At 40.6% G+C, this 22,506-nt stretch overlaps 2 protein-coding genes across 4 annotated transcripts in view; both read left to right on the forward strand.

Annotated features, from left to right (window-relative positions):
* Window positions 1-5,145, forward strand: part of ppp1r21 (protein phosphatase 1, regulatory subunit 21) — a 49,089-nt gene extending 43,944 nt beyond the window's left edge. Inside the window, exons 20-22 of the mRNA XM_082153951.1 lie at window positions 1,858-1,956; window positions 2,039-2,167; window positions 4,276-5,145. Coding sequence (XP_082010077.1) covers window positions 1,858-1,956; window positions 2,039-2,167; window positions 4,276-4,305 — 258 coding nt within the window. The 3' untranslated portion in view covers window positions 4,306-5,145. The remainder of the gene's footprint in view (window positions 1-1,857; window positions 1,957-2,038; window positions 2,168-4,275) is intronic.
* Window positions 5,146-5,470: 325 nt separating this feature from the next.
* Window positions 5,471-20,672, forward strand: ston1 (stonin 1). Of its 3 annotated transcripts, none has more exons than XM_082153954.1 (5): window positions 5,471-5,589; window positions 5,856-5,952; window positions 8,931-10,763; window positions 18,798-19,000; window positions 19,782-20,672. In XM_082153954.1, exons 3-5 carry the CDS (start codon window positions 8,960-8,962, stop codon window positions 19,845-19,847), a joined length of 2,073 nt encoding a protein of 690 aa, XP_082010080.1. In that variant the 5' UTR covers window positions 5,471-5,589; window positions 5,856-5,952; window positions 8,931-8,959; the 3' UTR covers window positions 19,848-20,672. The 3 variants fall into 3 exon arrangements, with proteins under 3 accessions (XP_082010080.1, XP_082010079.1, XP_082010078.1); XM_082153953.1 differs by adding an exon at window positions 7,237-7,320 and having other exon boundaries at window positions 5,508-5,952; XM_082153952.1 differs by having other exon boundaries at window positions 5,508-7,320.
* Window positions 20,673-22,506: the final 1,834 nt, after the last annotated feature.

Genomic DNA, 22,506 nt, shown 5'->3' on the forward strand with positions numbered 1-22,506 from the left:
ATTAATATTGTAAGCTTGCTTTAGTGAATTTGGGTAAAGAAACAAGACTGTGTTGAACACAGATTGTTTTTACCTTGTATTATCTTGAGTTAATAGATACATAGTTCTGAACTAATAATATGTTTATTGTGAGCATGGAGCATTTTGTACGGCTGTGGAGTTTGTGAGTGTTTCAGCAGTAGTGCAGTGAGTCAGAAGCACATGCTGTCTGCTGTGTGACTGATTCTTTCACTGATTATCCAGATCCCTGACCAGATGAACCTTAGTGGATCTTAGTTTAGTGTGAATGTTCTGGAAGTGTTTGCTTGTGCATTGAAGAGTTACGAAGCATCCAGTCATGCCACAATAAACATTTAAATAAATTATGCTTTTTTAAAGTAGAAGAATTTTACATGATAAATATAAGCGATCATTACATTTAGAGATTGACCGATATTGATTTGTTTTATAACCGATACCGATACCAATTATTTGTATGTTTATGTGCTCGATATATATTTATTTATTGTTTTATTTAACACTTTTTTAATAATGTAATTTTTGTAATTTCACTCCCTCCTTACATACAAAACAAAATACACTTCTACATCAATAAATAGTCTGAAAGAGTGCATATACAGTGTGTGTGTGTGTGTGTATATATATATATATATATATATATATATATATATATATATATATATATATATATATATATAATGCACTGTCACTAAAGTGTCTTTTTTTTTTAGGTAAACAAACAGGTAATGAATATTGCATGTAAAAATAATTCTAACAAATTAAAAAAGCATAAAACATTCTAAACCGTCTGCATTTACATTTACATTTACATTTATTCATTTAGCTGACGCTTTTATCCAGAGCGACTTACAATTGCTATATATGTCAGAGGTCGCACGCCTCTGGAGCAACTAGGGGTTAAGTGTCTTGCTCAGGGACACATTGGTGTCTCACAGTGGATTCGAACCCGGGTCTCTCACACCAAAGGCATGTGTCTTATCCACTGCGCCACCACCACCCCTATATTTCTGAATAAAATAACATTACTGCTGTCATTTTTTACATCCTATTATTTATAACAACAAATGGAGAACATAAATAAATGACAGGAGAGTCTATCAACTCCCCATAAATATAATCATAAATATAAGCATTTATTTTAAAGTAGTTTTAAAAGGTTTATGTGTTGGTTGATAGGCTAAAGAGTGAAGGGAATGGGAAACGCTGGAATATTCACTAGATCAGCAAACATTGTCAGAAAAATAAACAAAACAGTGAATACATCATCGCAGTTACCGAGTCTATTTCATGGTAAATGGTAAATGGACTGCATTTATATAGCGCTTTCACAGACCTATGGCCACCAAAGCGCTTTACATAGCGTCACATTCACCCATTCACTCACTCATTCACACACCAACGGCGGTGTCAGCCATGCAAGGCACCATCCAGCTCGTCGGGAGCAGCTGGGGTTAGGTGTCTTGCTCATGGACACCTCGACACTTGGTCAGGTGGAACCGGGGATTGAACCACCAACCTTTCGGTTTGTAGACAATCTACATGAACCACTGAGCCACTGCCGCCCCTATTTCATCTGGCGTGTTATCAGAATTATTAATGTTAGTCTAGATTATGAAATATCTGACTGTGTGCAGTGTGTTTACAAAGAACGTCTCTCGCGTAGATAATCATTCATTCCCACATAGTTGTAATTATTTATATGTTTTTTAGCAAAATAAAAGTAATATAGTAGATGTTAATATAATTTAAGGAGTTTTGTGTTAAAAGCTTATCTGGAAAAATATCAGGAAAACTCACAAATTACATTACATTGCATGTCATTGTTTTCTCTTTCAGTGCCGAGCTGTTGCCAAACGTCTCACCATTGCAGAAAAATCACGTGAGACTTTGACGGAGGACCTGAAGCTGGCTAATCAGAACATCACTCGCCTACAGGTACTTACAGACGTGCTCGGCTGAGTCAGTCCTTCTGAAGTCTGTAGTTTTGGTGACGTGTCCCTTTTGGTGTGTTGATCAGGATGAGCTCAGCACCACGAAGAGGAGCTATGAAGATCAGCTGAGCATGATGAGCGACCACCTGTGCAGCATGAACGACACGCTCAGCAAGCAGCGCGACGAGATCGACACGCTCAAGCTAGCCTCCAAGGTCAGACTCCTCACGCTTCAGATGTTTGTTACAAAGTGATAATGAACACAGTGTTGAGTTAGTGTCGTTCAGACTCGGTGTCGTTCAGACTCGGTGTCGTTCAGACTCGGTGTCGTTCAGACTCGGTGTCGTTCAGACTCGGTGTCGTTCAGACTCGGTGTCGTTCAGACTCGGTGTCGTTCAGACTCGGTGTCGTTCAGACTCGGTGTCGTTCAGACTCGGTGTCGTTCAGACTCGATGTTGTTCAATAAGGCATGTCATAATCCCTTTTCAAACCAGATTTACACTAGCCCCGTTTACATGCACACTTTTTTGCTATTCTGATTAAGATCGTTCTGATTGACGGATTCCGGTTGACTGTTTACATGGGATGTTATCTAAACTGATCTGGTGTTTACATGTGCTGACGCTTTCAATCGAAATAATTTTGTGACATGCGCACACTTGTCTGCCGGATCTGGAAGCTCATTATTTCCCACGTTTTCAATCCTGTCAAGATGGTGCATCACTTAATCGTTGCGTTAGTTGTAGGCATTAGCCGCGTTTCCACTGTCGGGCCAGTGCGAGCCAGGGCTTTAAACGGGCCGTGCCAGGCTAATAGTCTCAGCCCAGTAGCACCGTGCCCAAAATCTGCTGCGTTTCCACTGTCGGGCCAGAAGCTCCACAGCGCTTCACTTAAAACACGCCCGAAACACGCCTCTCTGGAACAACGTCACACAAACCCATCATTTCACCAACGAAATGGAAGTTTTATCAGAAAACTAATCAGAAAGAAATCACTGGAAACAGCGTGATCGCAAAACAAGAGCGACCGTTTGCTTGCATTTTTGTTGTTTAATTGAATATTTAAAACCCAAGCATCGATGTTTTACCACAGGTTTACAATAAAAAGCGACACATTGATCATAATGAATTAATTTGTGTCAAAATTGCACATTAGTCACACAGAATTAAAAGTGGTTTACCGTTTATGACGTTTGTAAACGTCTATTTCACAAAAGAAAGAGGACCATCAACTTATTCAGTCGCGTCTGTTTGTGTTTATTTGGTAGCCTAGTTACAGCACATTTACATCACATTTAGAAAGAATGATCATTTCTACAAATATGCCACCAAAAATATTACCTGAGGAGCTTTAGCACTCTCTCCCAGAAGGATACAGTTATATTTTCAGTCAGAGATAAACAGGATAGTCCGGTATAAAGAGGCGAGACGTAGGCTACTGACAGATAAAATAAAAACAGGATTATGATAACCTATATGATTTGTCTGATTTCTTGATTTGTCTGATTTCGCTGATTTCTAAGCGTTCATATTTACCATGTTTACTATGGTAATGGTTAGCGTGCATAGTTTTTTGCATCTGGTCACAAACAGAAAGCATTATGTTAGCTGACAGAATTATCTGGCGCAAAACCAGGCATGCGCAGAAAGACGTACACTCAAAGTAATCGGATCAGATCGTTTACATGGTGTAATCTTTCATTTGATCGGTTCATGAAAAGGTTTATTCCACCCCCTTCAATCCGACTGAAATTTCAATCGGTTTGAGCATTTTTATTCCGATTGAGGTGTTGACATGGAGCATTTTCATTCTGATTGGACTTTTAAACTGGTTATAATCGGAATACAATGCTACATGTAAACGGGGCTAGTGATAAAAAGGGAAAATAAGGATCAATTATGCAAACAGAGTTCATTTCATCCATAAAGCAGCTCTTTAGGAAAAAGTGATGTCATCATCAGATCCGTTCAGCTCCTATCCAATTGTGTCAGTTCAGTCAAGTCAATAATATTGCTGAATATTCATAAAGAGTTCATAAAGAGATTGTAAAATTGATCCATATGAATGGAGGGGTCATGTAACTCTTCTGATCGCAGATTACAGATTTAATGTAGACTTGAGTTCTCGTATGAACGTTGATCTGTGCTCGTCTGTGGAGCTCGTCAGATATGGCCAACTGAAGTTACTTTTGTCTGATTGTACTTAGAAGTGGGAAAAGTTTGGGGAAAAAATGGTGGGATAACTATTGCTAAAATTTCTAAAATTATGTTTCTGAACAAGTTCTTGAGTGAAATCTAATCTTTCATCTGCTGGACTCTTGCAGGGAAACTCAAAGAAGAACAAGGGCCGATAACGGACAGACATCAGATGAACACCTGCGTTACACACACACCAGTGACGAGACGAGCTGCAGTGTGTGTGTGTGTGTGTGTGTGTGTGTGTGTGTGTGTGTGTGTAAGTAAGTGACAGTAAGAGCTGCAGTGTGTGTGTGTGTGTGTGTGTGTGTGTGTGTGTGAGAGAGAGAGAGAGAGAGAGAGAGAGTGTTTGTGTGTGTGAGAAAGTGTATGTGTTAGAGAGAGAGAGAGAGAGAGAGAGTGTGTGTGTGTGTGTGTGTGTGTGTGTGTGTGTGTGAGTGAGTGACAGCGTCTCTATATTTGTGTGTGTGTGTAATTAAAGCATGCATTTTGTTTCTTCAAGCAGATGGTGTTTGTTAGAGAAATCACATATTGCCTTACACACACACACACACACACACACACACACACACACACACACACACACACACACACACACACGCATCCCAAGCCAGATTTGATTGTGCGAGATGAGTGTGTGATTGATTGTGATGTCATCATGATAAACTCCTCACCAGTATAATGATGAAATCGTCTGGATAAAAAGGGTTAGTGTGAATAAACACTGAATCGACACTGACTTTCTGCTTTCCTCAAGAAATAAACCCGTCATGATTTTGTATGCGCTAAATATATTTCTTGTCTCAAATTCATGATGTCATGTCTCAACATTAGCTGTGAAGTAGAATATGATGTGAATAAATCATTAAATCGTCTGTGACAGCATGAGTGTACTGATCATCTCATATTAATCTCTTTTATTTCTCTTTATATGGATCTGTTTAATAGCACAATGTACTCGATTCAACCAAATCAAGTAAATAAAGGTATAAACTAAACCATTTTGCATTCATTTGTTCATTTTAGTATTCATTTCACGAACTCTATCTTCATCTAAAAAAGATTTAAAAAAAAAAAAAAAAAAGTTTTGGGAGCTGATGTTCTTCCCGTTCGCCTAATTATGATTCCTACTACAGCGAGGGATGAGCTCATGAATAATAATTAGCTCATTATGACGTTATGTCAACCTAAACGAGAAGAATATTCGCTCATGAATATTGACGAGATACTGAAGGCTTATCTCTTGAATATTAATCAGGATATTATGACGTCGACTGGTCCCCGTCCAATAGTGAAGATCTGCTTTATGAATATTAAAGTTGATCCGTCGTCGTAGTAGAATCGCGGAATCCGCTTCCCGTCGGGATGTTTTCACTCCCGTTATTTCTGCCATTTTGGGAAAATACCGTTTCTGCACTGGATCATACATCTAAAATCATGAGGTGACAAAATAGTTCAAACAAACTCACACAAACACTGTTTCCACTTGTGCTTCAGTTGTTTGTGGTTGTGAAGTTGCTACAAACAAAGAAACAGCGAATCTCAGAGCTAAAGCGGCTCTGAGTTCATCAGAAATCATATTTCATCTTCACCGCGAGGAAAAGTCAAGGCTTTGATGACGATTATAGTTTCCGTCGTTTGACTGGCGTGATAACAGTGAGATTGAATTTATGAAACTTAATCCTGTTTGATGGTAAATCTTTTTCAGCTCATCAGAGAAAAACAAACACAAGTGAAGTTCGTGTAAAACTGCATCATAGGGAACAAGATGATGACAGGATTCCTAAACTGAGGAAACGTTCAGGGTAAGTATTGCAAACTTATCTCGAGATAAACAAACAATATATTATTCTGATCCACAGTCAGTCATCAGAAACGGGTTCTGGTCTCTGAACTGAAGTATAGAAACAGGAAAAGTGAGAAAGTACCTCATTTCTAGGAACCTAATTTTTATTATTGTTTATATTATTTTATAGCACTTATTCAGTCCTGTATTGGTTTATTAATATTCAGAAAAGACTGTTAATTATTTAAATGGAATTAACATATTCTCCTAACTCAAAACATAACCATTGGTAACCCTCTTGAAATATTAAGCCTAATTTGTTTCAATATATGAGCCCTATTCTGGTTCTAAATTCTTGGAAAGAAAGAGCTAATTTTTCCACGCTGAAGTGAGTTATTTCCTGTGCATGAAGGCCTCTAGAAGGGTTAGAAGTGGTATTGCAGGATTATACTATTGGAAAAAGGGGTTAGATTAAAGGGGTGGTTAATTATGATTTGACTTCTCTAACTGTAGTTAGTGTGTGATGTTGCTGTTTGAGCAGAAACAACATCTGCAAAGTTACGACACTCAAAGTTCAAAGCAAAGGGAGAGATTTTCTTTTAAAGAAATTTCTTTTTAAGAACTACAACAAACGGCTGGAAGGGACTACACCACATTCCTCCCGGGTTATTGTCTGTATATATATATGTAAATATATAAATAAATGAGGCATTTATTTGACCAGAAATGGAGTAGAAACAGTGAAATATTACTAAAATGTAAATCATCTGTTTTCTATGTGAATACAGTAAAGTGTAATTTATTCCTGTGATCAAAGCTGAATTTCCAGCATCATTACTCCAGTCTTCAGTGTCACATGATCCTTCAGAAATCATTCTAATATGATGATTTGATGCTCAATAAGTATTTATGATTATCATTATCTCTGGCTATGTGGGAAAGCTGACTGGTGAGTGCAGGAGGTGTGCAACATTACACACTGATTTGGCTTAAGTGCATGATCTGAGTGTGAAGTGCACTAGAGTGTAGTGTACTCTACACGAGTGTTAATGACCTGACCCGCAGAAGTACAGCATCTGTCTGACACCCGGGCCGTGTGAGAGTCTCATCATGACGTCTGTGAATGAACTGTGGGACGGAGGGCTGGTGTTTCTGGTGTTCATTCCTCTGTCCCTGAGGAATCTGAGGAATTCTGTCAGGATTCTTCTGGAGCCGTTCAATGAGACTCACAGTGTTGCTTTCTTTTTTCAGCTGCTGACTTCAATATTTCTGTCCCACTTACACCTTCTCATCCCATTTACAGACTCCATACTGAGCAAACTGAGTCCTTTGGCTGTTTCTCATTGAGCACATCGTCATCCACCTGAAGTTCAGTTCCAGAGAGCAGGTTAACTTACATCACATAAACCCTGAACTCTCTGTCGATTAACCCAGACCAAGACATTCCCAGCAGAGAACGTGCACCATACTTCTACTGTCTTCTGTTGTTTAATGCTGGTTTATAATCTTAATGTACAGCTCCACCTATTGGACGATTGTGCAATCTTTTTTTCTCTTTCCCCTTTCTTCATGCCATACTTCAGTGGTGTGGAACTAGATGTTTTTAATTACTCTGAACTATACCATGAATTTACAAGAAAGTTTACTTGTGCTGATCATCAGTTACATTGTGCTCGTACTGTAAAGCCAGAGGAGAACTCCTGTTTATCACTGTAAAGCTGCTTTGATGCAAACTCTACTGTATAAAGCGCTATATAACTATAACAAAGGACAGTATGTTCCTCATTTGTCTAGTACACTGGTCCCAAACTCGGCTCCTGAGGGGCTGCGTACACAACACAGTTTTCAACTAAAAGCAGAAGACTTTTTTACACGTTTTGGCCGTTCGTTTACACGACAACGGCGTTTTGGGTGCCTGAAAATGCTAACTTTTGAAAACGGATTTCAAAGTGCAAACAGCATGTAAACAACAAAAACACAAATCTCTGAAGACGATGACGTCATGCGTATTACGTGTTCAGTCTATAGTGTTTCATCGCCATCTACTGGCCTGGCAGCAGAATACTGGGTTTTTAGTCGTTTTCATGGATCCGTGTGGGTTAGGGTTAGGGTTAGTTAGGGTTAGGGGATCGTTTTGACAATGGTGTCGTCGGTACGAGGAGAACTCAAAGGAAAAACGTCTCAGTTTTAAGCATATCGTTGCCTAGCTAGCTCACCCGCCTGGAAGATCCCAGTACACCTGAAGCCCTTGATTAGCGGGATACGGTGTGTTTAATTAGGGTTGGATCTGAACTCTGCAGGCCTGTGTCCCTCTAAGAGTTTGAGACCATGGGTTAGTAGTTGTAACACTGAATAGATGTCTTGTATTTAACCTTCTAAAGGCCAATTCACACTGTACCATCAGACGCCCACCATTCCCCGACCCGACAGACCAGCGCTAACAGGCGCTGATGGATCTAACACAACCCAACGAGGTTTCTTACTGTATCTATCGGTGCAGTGTGAACTGGCCTTAAGTCTTCGAAGTCAATCGATTGATTAACGTGAGAATCCTTCAGTGCCCGGTGTGTGCGACTCCTTCTCCTTCTCCTGCGAAGACTTCAGATGAAGCAAACTCTGAATCAACATGCACCAATGCTACATTTTTCTAAATGTCAATCATTTGTTAACAAACAAAATGAGCTCATTGTTTCTGCCTTAAATTATTACATTTATAGCTAACTGTGATTTTGTATATGTATATTTCTGAAATCCATAACTTTGACAGTTTCCTCTGAGAACAGATCACTCTAAATTGTAATGTGGACTCGTGCATTACTGTAAAGCTGCTTTGAAATGATGTGTATTGTGAAAAGTGCTTTACAAATAAATGTGATTGAATTTAATTGAATTTAATTGTTCAGGACGAAACAACATAGTCGGACCAGTCGAGCTGGTTTGAATCTCCTTCAAATTTCTAAGTACCTAATTTGTGTCTGTCTCTTTGTATTTCTGCAGAAGACTGTAGAATAAAGAAGAGTAAAGTGATGTGCTCCACCAATCACCCAGCCAACTGGGTTACATTTGATGATGAAGCCACGACCTTCTCCTCACCCCCAAAATCCCTGCGCTCTCCTGCATCGAGCTCCGGGTCAATACCTCGGCCCAACGGGCTGAAACTGGTTCTGCCATCTTTGGGGAGTGAATCCTGGAGCTTCAGCTCTGCCATAGAATCCCCTTCATATGATTTTAGGCTTAACGGGAGTTCCCAGGTGCCGAGCAATACTCCGATGTGCACTCCGGTGGGAGCGACTCCCACAGCGCCGGGCTTCTCCCGCTGTCTAACCGGCTACTCCCAAAGAGACTCCATGGGAATCACTGAAGGCTCTGTTTCCCTCAAAGCATCCCAAGATGAGCCAGGCCATTTCAACCCCTTCTGGGGGGAAGAAGAGGAACATAAACGAGTGTCCTGGACCTCGTCATCGGACTCAGACTCTGGACCCAGTTTGCCCCGGTTCTTCATCCGCACCAAGGATGGTGACGAGCCGACCCAAGACCACCTTCAGTACTCCTACTCCTACATCTGCCATAAACTGGAGCAGCTGAGAACCGAGGAGAAGCAGCTGGATGGAGATAATGTGAAGGTGGACCGAGAGAGTCGACCCTCAGGCGCTGGGAAAGATGAAGTGATGAAGAGAAGTCTGTCCTCCTTCGTCCCACAGGGGTTGTTCCTCAGTCAGCGGAGGCACGGCTGGTCCCTGATGCTGCGGATCCCAGAGAAGAAGAACCGCATGTCGTCGCGTCAGTGGGGTCCGGTGTACCTGCGGCTGTGTCCCGGGGCCTTGCTTCAGCTCTTCTACGAGCAGGGCCTGGAGAAGCCCTTCCGAGAGCTCCAGCTGCACGCCTACACCCGCCTCTCGGCCCTGAAGATGGAGAGATACGGCGAGCCACGCAGTATCGCCACAGTCAAGCTGGAGCACGTGTCCTACGCCGAGAGAAAGCGTTACCACCCCAAGCTCGAGGTGACCCACGAACCGGAAGTGGAGCAACTGTTGAAGTTCGGCACCACGGAATACGGAGACTTGGAGGACTTGCTAGCCTCAATAGAAGAAGAGCTAATGCGCCTGCCAGTGCCTCATCTACAGCACAAACACTACGAGGAGCAGGAGCTGTCGTTGGAGATCTCGGACCGGGTCTGGATGAGGCGAGATCAGGATGGGGCTACTCTCGAGTGCTCAGCCATCACTCAGATCCACTGTCTAGCGTTCCTGAACGGAGCGGTGGAGTGTTTCCTAGCACTGAATGACCTCGGGCTCCTCAGACGAGCTCCTGCATACGGCTCAGATGAGGAGGTGTGGATGGAGATCGCAGACTACAGTCTCCATGGGTGTGTGAGAGAGGCAGAGTTTGAGGAGAAGCGTGTGATGAGGTTCAGTCCCCCTGACGGGTGTCGAGTGGAGCTGGTGCGCTTCAGGACGGCCTCACTACGCTACGAGGATCCGCCGCTCTCCGCTAAAGCCCTGCTGACGGTGCAGGGAGCCTGTGTGCAGCTCCAGGTCTTCCTTAATGTCCTGATGAGTTTCCCTCATCCCACAGGAGGCTCAGAGACGGTGTGTGAAAACGTTGTGGTCCGAGTGCCTTTCCCGGGGGATTGGGTGAAGGTGCCGAACAGCATGTCTCTACTGCGACAGAAATCCCTCAAGGCTCGGATGAACAGAAACACGTGTCTGGGCTCGGCTCATGTGGCGGAGTCTCCGTCGGTGATGCACGTGTCCATTGGAGCCGTCAAATATGAGAACGTTCATCGAGCCCTTGTGTGGAGAATCGACCGGCTCCCGCCCAAGAATGTGGGTAAGAAAACAGAACATTACTCCTTCTATTTGTGTCAATGGTGGATATAAATGAAATTAAGTATATATATTATGTATATACACAGTACAGTGAGGGGAAGGTTTTGAGTCTCCACCTCACCTCAAACATACAGAAGGAGATCTCAGATCATATTAAAGTGTTAGACGTAAAAATAAACAAATCATGTACTTGTAATGAAGCAACTCATGTTTGGCAAATGAGCGATCGAAGTTGGGTTGCTTCAATTCTACCATAAGTTTTGAATTTATACTGGATAAAGTCAGACTGAACAGGTTTAAACCTGTGAGCTTCTCTTAGCTTTCGCACATATCTGACCCATATTGAGCCGGATGAAGAGCACAGGGTCTCTTTCAGACGGGATTCACCAAACCCATGGCTGAATGTCTGAAATTCATCAGAGAGGTTTAGGATTGATCCGGAGAGCTCAAAAAGTAACTTCAATAGCTGAATGTTACTATCTGAATGTTAATAATAAATTAAAAAAACTAAAATTATGAGCACACATACAAAAAAAGATTTTAATAAAGTTATGTTAAATAAATGTACTTATGAACATGACAGACTTTTGCAGTCAATAGATGTAATTGGGTTTAGTGTTGTTCACCGTACAATGACTCGAACTGAGACAAACTTGCCCTTAATAATAAAACTTAAAGAATATATGTCTTTAATAACAGTATGTGACTTTATTGGCACATTAAAAACATCAGCGCATGTTAGGCACAATGTGATCATTTTTCTGGTTCACTCAAAAACAGTTTGAAAGAATAGTTTTTTCTGGATTGATGTAAAAAACAGCTTTTTTGAATTATGCTTACCTTATCATCATTACATAAAACAAATATTCAAGGATTCAAGGATTTTATTGGCATTCCAAAAACATGGTACATGATCTGGAACGAAATTAGTACTGAGGCCCGGTTAAGATCAGCAACTCATAAATAAATAAGTACAAATAAACAAATCGTACCCGAACATATACACACTAAAACTTGAAAATTTGGCAGCATAGCAATAAAAGTGCAACATAACTCAAGACAAAAAGTTGAGTTTATCAGTTCTGGTGTGTGGCAGAGTTTAATAGTCTAACAGCTTCTGGAAAGGGTTAGGGTCTTTACCTGGTCGTCCTAGTTCTGATGCCGTGCAGCTTCCAACCTGAGGGGAGAAGGACAAAAAGTCTGTTGGCAGGTGGAAGGAGTCCTTCATAATGCTGGAAGTCCTACTCCTGCATCTGCCGATGTATGTGTCACTGACCACCGGGAGACTGCAACCAATAATCTTCTCTGCCGCCTTAACCACACGCTGCAGGGCCTTCCTATCTGAAACAGAGCAGTTCCCATATCACACTGTAACACACGAGGTGAGGATGCTCTCCACCACACACTTATAAAAAGATGTCCGGACTGTGACATCAGTTCCCAGGCCAGCCTGTTCAAGACTCCTCAGAAAGTACAGCCGGTGGTGAGGCTGCTGCAGTTGATTTTCCAGATGAGGTTGTCGTTTATATGTACCCCCAGGTATTTAAATATGAAGTCTGTAGGTAAGAACTACAGATACTGCTATGTGTATCCAGAATCACTGCTGAACTCACAAAAAACGTTCTAGTGGGATCTGCTCGTGATATCTGATATCTCCAGAGATTTCATGAATATTTAGTTTTCTGAGGCAGTTCCTGACACAGTTCTGGTCGCTTCAGCTGAGCCTCATGTTCACTCGGGGATTATTGTGTGTCAGTAATGAGATGTGTCGTGGAAATTACTTTCATGACTTTAAATAATAATTGGAAGACAGCTGGAAATTTCAAAAGTTATAAAAGATCTTTATTTCTTGCAAGAAAGGCTGTTCACCCATCAGTCAGAGTCTGATAAGAGAAGCGCGCCGACTTCTCCTTTTTGCCCAGCTTATATACAGAAAACCTATCACACTTATTCTAACACCCCTTTATGCACACACACTTACACACATATGTCATTAAAAACAATTGAGTATATCTTTTCCAATGCAACACCTTTGCTCTTAGTGCAAGCGAGCTTATCTGTATTTAGAAAGAACAAACTGTCCTTTCTGTAAATATCATTTTGACCTTGTTCTTCAGCAGTAAGGAAGAAGATGATATGCAACTTGCAGTTTCTTTAACACCATGTATGGTATTAGCTGGCTAGAATAAAAATTTCCATTACATTCCACCCCTTTTTCATATCTTGAAAACAAAATAAACAGAAATACATTTTTAAGAAATTAAACAGAAATAAATGAAACACTCTTTCATTTGAAAATCATCCATCATCATAGGTTTGGCCTTTCCTATAACAATTTCATTAGTCAAATTCATGAATATTTACATCATCATTTTCCACAATTATATCTTCATGAGCATCGACATTAGCATTACCTTCATTGGCATCATCCAAAATTATATCATTAGGCCTTTCCAAATCAACCTATTATAAGTCAGTGACTTTAATACCACCTAATATCTCTAATCATACCATGTTCCATCTTTTACTTTATAATACCTGTCAAATATTCCTTTAATTAGCATTGTAATTAAAATACCACCTGTTTCCAATGTTACCACATACACATACCATCTTCTCATCTTTTTCATCTTCTTCCCAACATTCTATCTTCAAGCAATCTAATTCTATTTTCAGAAAAAAAACTAAACATACCATAGTACATTGTCTTTTAACTTTGAATCAAGTTTCATTATCCTTTGCTAAATTTCAAATCACATTGATCTATTAGGCTTTTAACAGGCTGATACTGCTTATTTTGTTAGCTTTTAATTCAAGCAGGCTATTGTTTTACTTAGTCAGATTTATTTAAGGATCTGTGTAATAAAATCTAACCAAAAAGTTCTAAAATATTTTCATTTTTATCCTTAACACAAATATCAGTAATTGTATTATCTTGTTTCAAACAGTCATTCATTTTAAAATTAACTCAGCTCAACCCAGCTCTTGCCATGATAATAGCCTTAGCTGCTGACATGTCATTTAATCTTTTATTACCTATCCTAAAATCCTATTTTTTTCCCAGAATTAACTGATGGATATAACATAAATCCGTAACTTCATTCTGAATTAAGAGAACTTTTTAGAATTTTGCTTTATGAGCAAATATTCTATTTCACTGAAATGTCTTAACTGATTAGATTCATTTTAGTTTAAATTTAACATGTTTAAACATGTTACATTGTTCTTGGTCTAGGTTTTAACTTTGTGCCCCCTACATAATTTTTAATTCGTTGAAGACTTTTCTCAACAAAACGAGTCCAGATTTCATTTCTGGAAGCCGAACTAATAATAATTCAGAAATTTAATATGTTTCCCAAAATCAATCTCCTTTTGAAAGTTTTTCTTTTGCTATTTTAACAAATGGAAACACCTAAAAAATATTTAATTTAGTCATTAATCAATCGCTATAGAAACCTACCCAATTATCTATTCGGACCTAGTCCAGCAAAGTTACTTATCCTCCCTTATTAGAGAACAATTATTACCACTATTAATTTTTTAGCATCTATGATATCTGAATTAGGGTTCTAAAACCCTCAAGTTTCTTCAAAAATAGTCCCTAGATTATTTATTATCTTTTACAGTAATGTACCCATTTAGAGTCCTTATACTCTACAGAATTAAGAGATTTTCTTCTTCTTAATTTACGAGTACCTGAAATATTTTCAAATTAATCAGTAATTGTTCAAATCATGAGATCTAAATACTCAGTCCTACAGTATAGTTTGATTGAACCAAATAAAACATCAATAAACATCACACAAAATTAATTATTCTGCTAAGCTTAAACCATTAGTTGGTCCACATCTTCCTCTAGATGTGTCGATCATCTCGTTGCCCCATGGACGGTCCATCTTCACCAGGGTGATTCTTTGCGAACCGTTGCAATGGGCTTTCCCACGCTGGCAAGGGAGGAACGTTACTAGCACGTCCTTGGTCCCTCACTTGACGCTGTGCGTTGTCATTGGTGTCGGCGTTTGGGGTTGCTGAGGCTGGTTGGTGTAGTTTAAGTCGAGATGCTTGGACGGAGGTGTCTCCGCATCCCAGATGGGACCTTGTTTGTGGAGTGAACCACAAGAACAACCTGTGAATGGAGACCTTAAGTATTCTTGTTAGTGACAACATGTATCATGTCGCCAGACTCATCTGCTTGTCTGGCCGGTCGTCCTTTTTTGATGAGACCTGTGAAATTTCATGTTAAACAGTAACAAGACAATATTTTATACATTTGGAACAGAATCAGTTCTGTTCGATGAGATCCATCATGACATCCTGTAAAAAGGAAAAAGTTAAACATGGGGTGGAGAGGGCAAGCTTGCTTGCTCTCTGCCTTCCCAAAGTTATACGCTGTGCAGGTGTGGCATTGTTTATTTCTGCCACAACAATAACCCATACCACAATAGTTAGCCAAATTCATCCATGGTTGTTATTTTATTGGGAATATTTTCTTCCCTGTTGGGTCATATTTTACCTGTTTAGATACAGCTGTTTTGATTGACATAATTTATGTCTCTGAACACCATAATTCACACTCTCACTTTCACACACTCCACACACCCCTCTCTGGCCAGAGATTCATACATTCTTGTCTGCCATAGCAGTTTATGAACTGAATGGGGAACATATATTAGGAGTGGAATACCACCAAATATGAACGGTAACAAAGTTCGACGACGACAGAAACTACTGAACGTAGACACACTGTGGCATTCCCCTTGCGACAGTGTCTGAACGTTAGGATATCAATTCTCAATTGTCCGATGCAGTCGTCATGTGTTTGAGTTTAACACAGTGAACGTAAACCTAACTTTTCAAAATCAAATAGATTAAACACTTTAAAGTAGTAATCGTATAGACCTACAATTGCAGTTGAGAGAATCCGTTTTAATTTCCCAAATGCAATTTGTCATTCTTTACACAATTTCAATTTTCCACTTTTGCTGTTGCTCATAAGCTATTTAAAAGAATATTTAGAAATCTTCAAACAATCTTTGATTCATGGACAAAAAAAAACATTTCTATCTTGTACCCCCCTTTCAGAAGTGTCAACTTCCTCTTTCAGTAGGGCGGCTGCAGGCCCCACTTCCTCTTTAATTTTTCTGCAGTCATCCCACTTTTCAAGGCAGCTGTAAATCTTGAACACTCAGAGAACTGCAAAAATCAAATTAAACCCCTTAATTTCCAAAAGTCTCTTCTGGTTTACAACACAGCAATTCTTCAATTTATTCATCACTTTAACAGTTCTGATTCCCTTAATATTTTTTCTTAGTGTCTGTTTGTAAAACCCTGTGCTCTCAGATTGCCACACATTTTTGTCAGTGGTTGGCCACCAATCTTTTAGTGAGTCACATTGTTTCACAAAAAGCCCCAATTCTCTCCACTCTGCAGTCAGTGGTTTAGCTAAAGAGATGTTTGGCTATCAGTCACTTCAACCTTTACAGCACACCATTTATCTGACCAAACTAACTCTGAGGTTTTCAGTTCCTCACTCTCTAGTTCAGACCATTTTTCAGCAAAAATTTCATCTGGCTCACTGCTAACATGACATGTGCAATGCAAATCACTTTCTTCCATGAAATCATGGTTAGGAGGCATCCTATCTGTGGCTTTGTTTTGCAGACCACACTGAGGAGTGCTCCATTCAAAAACATATGTTTCAGTTGGCATTCGCACCATACTCATATCAGCAGTGAGGCCACTGTCATCACAATACAAATTCAGCTTGAGTTTACACTTCAAATCTCTTCCCAGAAGATTACAAGGACAGGTAGTAGTTTCAAGAAAAGCATGAGAAAATGAGCGATCACCAATCTGACAAGACAAATCTGCTGTATATGGTTCCTTTACCAGATGCCCTGTGGCACTTCTGGAGGTTGCCCATTTTCCAGATAATACAATTAAATCAGGCAATTGTTCATTTTTAATTGCTGAGTTCGTCACTCCACTGTCAACTTAGAACTTCATTTTCTTTCCCTCGACACTAATGTCAATCATTGGTAATTTTGCAAATGCTTTATACATTTGTTCAGTGTCAGCAAGCAAATTGTCTTCATTGCAAGAAACAGCAAGCACATTTTCTTCATTGCAAGGAGCAGAAAAAGAGATAAGATTAAACATATTTACCACCTGGGAGTCAGACCCCTCACCGTCGCTCCCCTCCCCCTCCTCCTTTCAATCTCCTTGTGGCTGTGGCGGCTGTTGGGATCCTCTTTGCTTTGGAGGATCCGGACAGTCATTTTTCCAGTGTCCTTTTCGTCCACAATTATAACAAGCTTCAGGGTCCATTGCGGGTTGGTCACCCATTCCACGTCCTCTTCCTCGTCCTCTTCTGCCACCTCTTCCTCCTCCTCTTGAGTAATTTTCCATCATCAACCCTCCCATCTTCAGCAGAGCCAGTTGAGTGTCTTTGTCAGTCTTTTTCTGTTTGTTCTTGGCTTGGTCTCTCAGCAGCTTTTGTTGATGCGTTGCGTGTCGTCGGATTTCTTCCAGCCGCGCTTGGTGGTACCCCACACAAGACGTTTTGACCTTTTTCCCTATTTCATGGTCCAGACCATCCAGAAAAACAGTTATCAGATATTCTTCATATGTAGTGTCTTTGTGGTCCGTGGAGGGCCACTGCTGGTGGTGGTTGGTAGGGGGAGTAGGGAGCCGGACAGCGGTCGTCCTCAGCCAGGCGGGTTTTCATGCATCTCATTTCCTCAAAAGAATTAGAAAGAGTTTAGTAAAGTTAATGCTGCGTTTATCTGTCTTCTTTGTCTGGTAATTGCCTCATTTAACCATACATCTATAATTCGACCATCAAAGTCATAATTATCTTTTTCTGTATATTTTTGGACTTGTTTTTTGTCCAATTTTCCTTTGTCTTTTGCAGATGGCTTACACTCAGACATTAAACACACATTAAATCCGTACAATTTAATTTACTGTGGTATCCTATGATGCCACCACGTTCCATTTTTCTTGGTCATGGAACCCTTTTGAGAAATCCACTGTCTCCAACTCTTTTTATTAACATTACCCATTTTTGCACTAATTACCTTTTTCAGATAACTTTCTGAAAATCCCCGTGCGGTCACCGCACCCTGCCAGTAATCCGTCACTACTGGTCTTTACCTTTGAGAATTTTCCCGTGCAGTCACCGCACCCTGCCAGCAATCGTCACTACTGGTCTTTACCTTTGAGAACTCGTCTCACTGACCCTTTTGGGAAATCTACTTCTCACTGACCCTTTTGGGATATTTTATTAGTGCAAAAATGTTTCTCACCGTGCTTTTGCAGCTTGGTTTCTTTTAATCAGGATCGCGTCCACCTAGGCCTGCCGTGGTGTCCACAATTCTCCCGTCCCTTGCATTTTTAGCGTTGGGGTATCGGAGCCAGAGACTTCTTGTCTTTGGGATGATTAGTCAATTGCTTCGTCCACGGAGGTCATCAGTTTTGCGATCTCATCCTCGTCGCCATTTTGTCGTGGAAATTACTTTCATGACTTTAAATAATAATTGGAAGACAGCTGGAAATTTCAAAAGTTATAAAAGATCTTTATTTCTTGCAAGAAAGGCTGTTCACCCATCAGTCAGAGTCTGATAAGAGAAGCGCGCCGACTTCTCCTTTTTGCCCAGCTTATATACAGAAAACCTATCACACTTATTCTAACACCCCTTTATGCACACACACTTACACACATATGTCATTAAAAACAATTGAGTATATCTTTTCCAATGCAACACCTTTGCTCTTAGTGCAAGCGAGCTTATCTGTATTTAGAAAGAACAAACTGTCCTTTCTGTAAATATCATTTTGACCTTGTTCTTCAGCAGTAAGGAAGAAGATGATATGCAACTTGCAGTTTCTTTAACACCATGTATGGTATTAGCTGGCTAGAATAAAAATTTCCATTACAGATGTGAAACAGGCTGTGGACCAGCCTCAGTCTCTGGCGTGTAATGAGATGTAAACTCAGATTGTGTGTGTGTGTTTGTGTGTGTGTGTGTGTCAGCTGTGGACCAGCCTCAGTCACTGGCGTGTAAGCTGGAGTTGTCCTCGGATCAGGAGCTTCCCGAGGGATGGATGCCATGGGTCAGTGTGGAGTGTGAGGTGGCAGGTGTGGTGGCGTCTCAGACTCGAGTGAGATCACTGGGCATCGAGTGTGACGTCCAGCCTCAGAAACACCTGAGCAGCAGAGCCTACTATCACTGCCAGGTAATGTCACGGGGAACACCACTACACTCGCGGGGAACACCACTACACTCGCGGGGAACACCTCTACACTCGCGGGGAACACCTCTACACTCGCGGGGAACACCTCTACACTCGCGGGGAACACTTCTACACTCGCGGGGAACACTACACTCGCGGGGAACACCTCTACACTCGCGGGGAACACCTCTACACTCGCGGGGAACACCTCTACACTCGCGGGGAACACTTCTACACTCGCGGGGAACACTTCTACACTGGCGGGGAACACCTCTACACTCGCGGGGAACACCACTACACTCGCGGGGAACACCTCTACACTCGCGGGGAACACCTCTACACTCGCGGGGAACACCTCTACACTCGCGGGGAACACCTCTACACTCGCGGGGAACACCTCTACACTCGCGGGGAACACCTCTACACTCGCGGGGAACACCTCTACACTCGCGGGGAACACTTCTACACTCGCGGGGAACACCTCTACACTCGCGGGGAACACCTCTACACTCGCGGGGAACACCTCTACACTCGCGGGGAACACCTCTACACTCGCGGGGAACACCTCTACACTCGCGGGGAACACCTCTACGCGGGGAACACCACTACAATCGCGGGGAACACCTCTACACTCGCGGGGAACACCTCTACACTCGCGGGGAACACTTCTACACTCGCGGGGAACACTTCTACACTCGTGGGGAACCCCTCTTCATACTGGACATGTATTGTACTGTTTAAATCAGCACTTTTTACAAACATATGAATCTTTTTTCATCCCCAGGTGGAAATGGAGAAGAAGTTGATAGAGACGGAGTGTCCGAAGCGTTCGGGCTGCGCAACACAGTGATAATGAGGAACAGGACTGATGATGATGATGATGATGATGATGATGAAGATGAAGATGTTGAGGAACGGGACTGATTTCACCTGCTCTGATGATGATGGTGATGTTGAAGAAGATATTGATGGTTTTGGTGATGATGATATTGATGATGATGATGATAATGATGATGATGAAGAAGATGATGTTGGTGTTGGTGATGATGATGATGATGATGATGTTGCTTATTACACACAGAAGAGAGAATTGACCCTCAGGCTTAGGGATGAAGATTACTCTGACCGCAGAAGAGCTCGGCTAGATTAAGTGTTAGATCTACTGGCATTTTTCATTAAGAATTCACATCTGGTACCATTAGGTAAACAAATGTCTATTAACCATGAGAATAAATGTATGTATGTATGTATATATATATATATATATATATATATATATTTAGAATATTTTTATATCTATAATTGTCTTATCCAGCAAGTTATAGTATTACTGCACTTTACAATTCTCACATTTATATATATATATGTGTGTGTGACAAAACAATATGGGACCACAGATACATAGATGATAATATGCATTTGTCTGACATATGTTTGCAAAGACGTACATATTCCTCATAAATAAGAACGCTGAAACTTCCTCATTTGTGCGCCTGCAAGAAACTGGCAAAAGTAAAAACTTTAGTAAAATGTGCACATGAAAGGCTAAGGGATTTTTTACTGCAAAAGTCACTTTAGTGCCTCTGTAGTTTGTTTCCTAAACTGGTTATTACCATACATCTATGTATTTACTGTTATTTATGTGGTTTAATAAAATTATATTGTCTCAAGAAAAGTGTGGATAATAAAGAAAGAGTTTCTGTACTGCTAAATGACGAGAAAACGAGTGTTCTACGCTGTCATTTCTTCTCTGTTCATCCCTGTTATTCATTATATATTCAGCCTAATGTTTCCATTCCCTCCATCATCAGTAACTCATGTGTCATGGTACGTGAAAATTATTTGTCACCTGAAGTCTGATCTTTATCTTCTCTCATCTCTCCATCTTTTCTCTCTTCTCCCCTTCCTTTCTTCTCTTCTCGTCAGCTTCCACTCAGTCCTCATCACTCTCTGTAAACTTTCACCTCGTTTCTTATATTAATTGAATATGATTTTACTGTACTCTGACATTAATATTTATGTACCGTCTATAGAACAGTGATGGTAAATTGACGGCAATACCATAATACTGAATAGTTAAATCTGTAGAATAAATTTTGTAAGTGATTTGAAGTGTTTTTAAATCTGATTTTCAGACTGTTCAAACTTTAAAAAGTGAAACTGCAATGCCTGTGGGCGGAGCTTGACGTCCAGCCCTCCAGAAGGTCCAATCACAGCCCGTCCCTAACCCTGAACAGGTCATGCTCCACCCACTGGCTCTGCATTCAGCAGCACTTTTATATTTACATATTACAGGTCAGTCTTTATTGAAGACTTATTTTTCCTGTCTGGTGTCTTTAATGTCACAGATTATGCCATCATTTGTGATCTGTGACATAATAGTGTGCATGGTCAGACGACTGGGTCAAACCCTGATGACTGAGACCAGGGCCCGTATGTATAAAACTTCTAAGAATTGCTCTTAAGAATAGTCTTAAGCTTTGACTTAAGTGTTAAAAAATTCTTAGAAAAAAGTAGGACTTTTCTAAGAGTAGGAGGCTTTTATAAAGAAGCTAAAAGCAACTTTCAGTAAAGTCTAGGACTGATTCTTAAGTGCTGACTGAAGTGGGACTTAAGTGTTGTAAACTAAGGACTACAATGATGTCAACCCAACATGGCCACCCTCAACCACTGAATCAGCCAATAGTGAGCCTGCAAGGGTGAGGTCACTGCAGCATGACACCAATCATTTAATGTAATTATAATAAAATCTTTTCATTAAGACACTGAAACTTTAATATATAAAAAAAAAAAGTTTAATTGCTTTGCATTGTGCAAAATTATCTCAAATTAGTATTGATGCTGTGGAATCCCCTGTGGAGAAGTGTGTCAGATTGTCAGATTCACCCTTTATTCAAATAGTATTAAAAAATGTGTTAAAGATTCTGTAAGCGTATTGTGTAGTTGTGCCTGGAGTCAATTTTTTATTTGTGATAACACGATAAAACATTCCAAATTGTACAGACATAATTTTTAGCCAGGCTCTCATACAAAGAAATTATGAACACATGAAAAAACAAGAGAGGACAATGAAATATTAATAAATTACTATGTTGTAGACAATGTATGATTTTTTTTTCTCCTGTGAGCTTTTTAGTTTTTCTAAAGCCTGTAGCTGTAGTTTGCCCTGATTTCCTGCACTGACACCATTATATGAGCACTGAACTGAGCTCACTCTTCTGTGAACGCTCAGCCTCGCCATTGATGAGCTAACCGCTGAACTTTAGTCATCCTAACAACAAACAGCGGTGCGTATGGAGTGCGTCAGAGCAGCATCAAGAATATCAAATACATTGCAGTGAATCTCTTATCTGCATCTAAAGTATATTGCCAATAATAATGTCAGATTTGCGAAAGTGTAGAACTCGGTGAGCTCGCGCAAAACACATCTTCAGCACAGCGACTCATTTAAAATGCCTCTGATTGGCCGATGTGTTCATCAGACATGTCTGTGATTGGCTACAATGCTC

The sequence above is a fragment of the Leuciscus leuciscus genome, assembly GCF_965113295.1.
Source record: "Leuciscus leuciscus genome assembly, chromosome: 22".
Classification (NCBI taxonomy): Eukaryota; Metazoa; Chordata; class Actinopteri; order Cypriniformes; family Leuciscidae; genus Leuciscus; species Leuciscus leuciscus.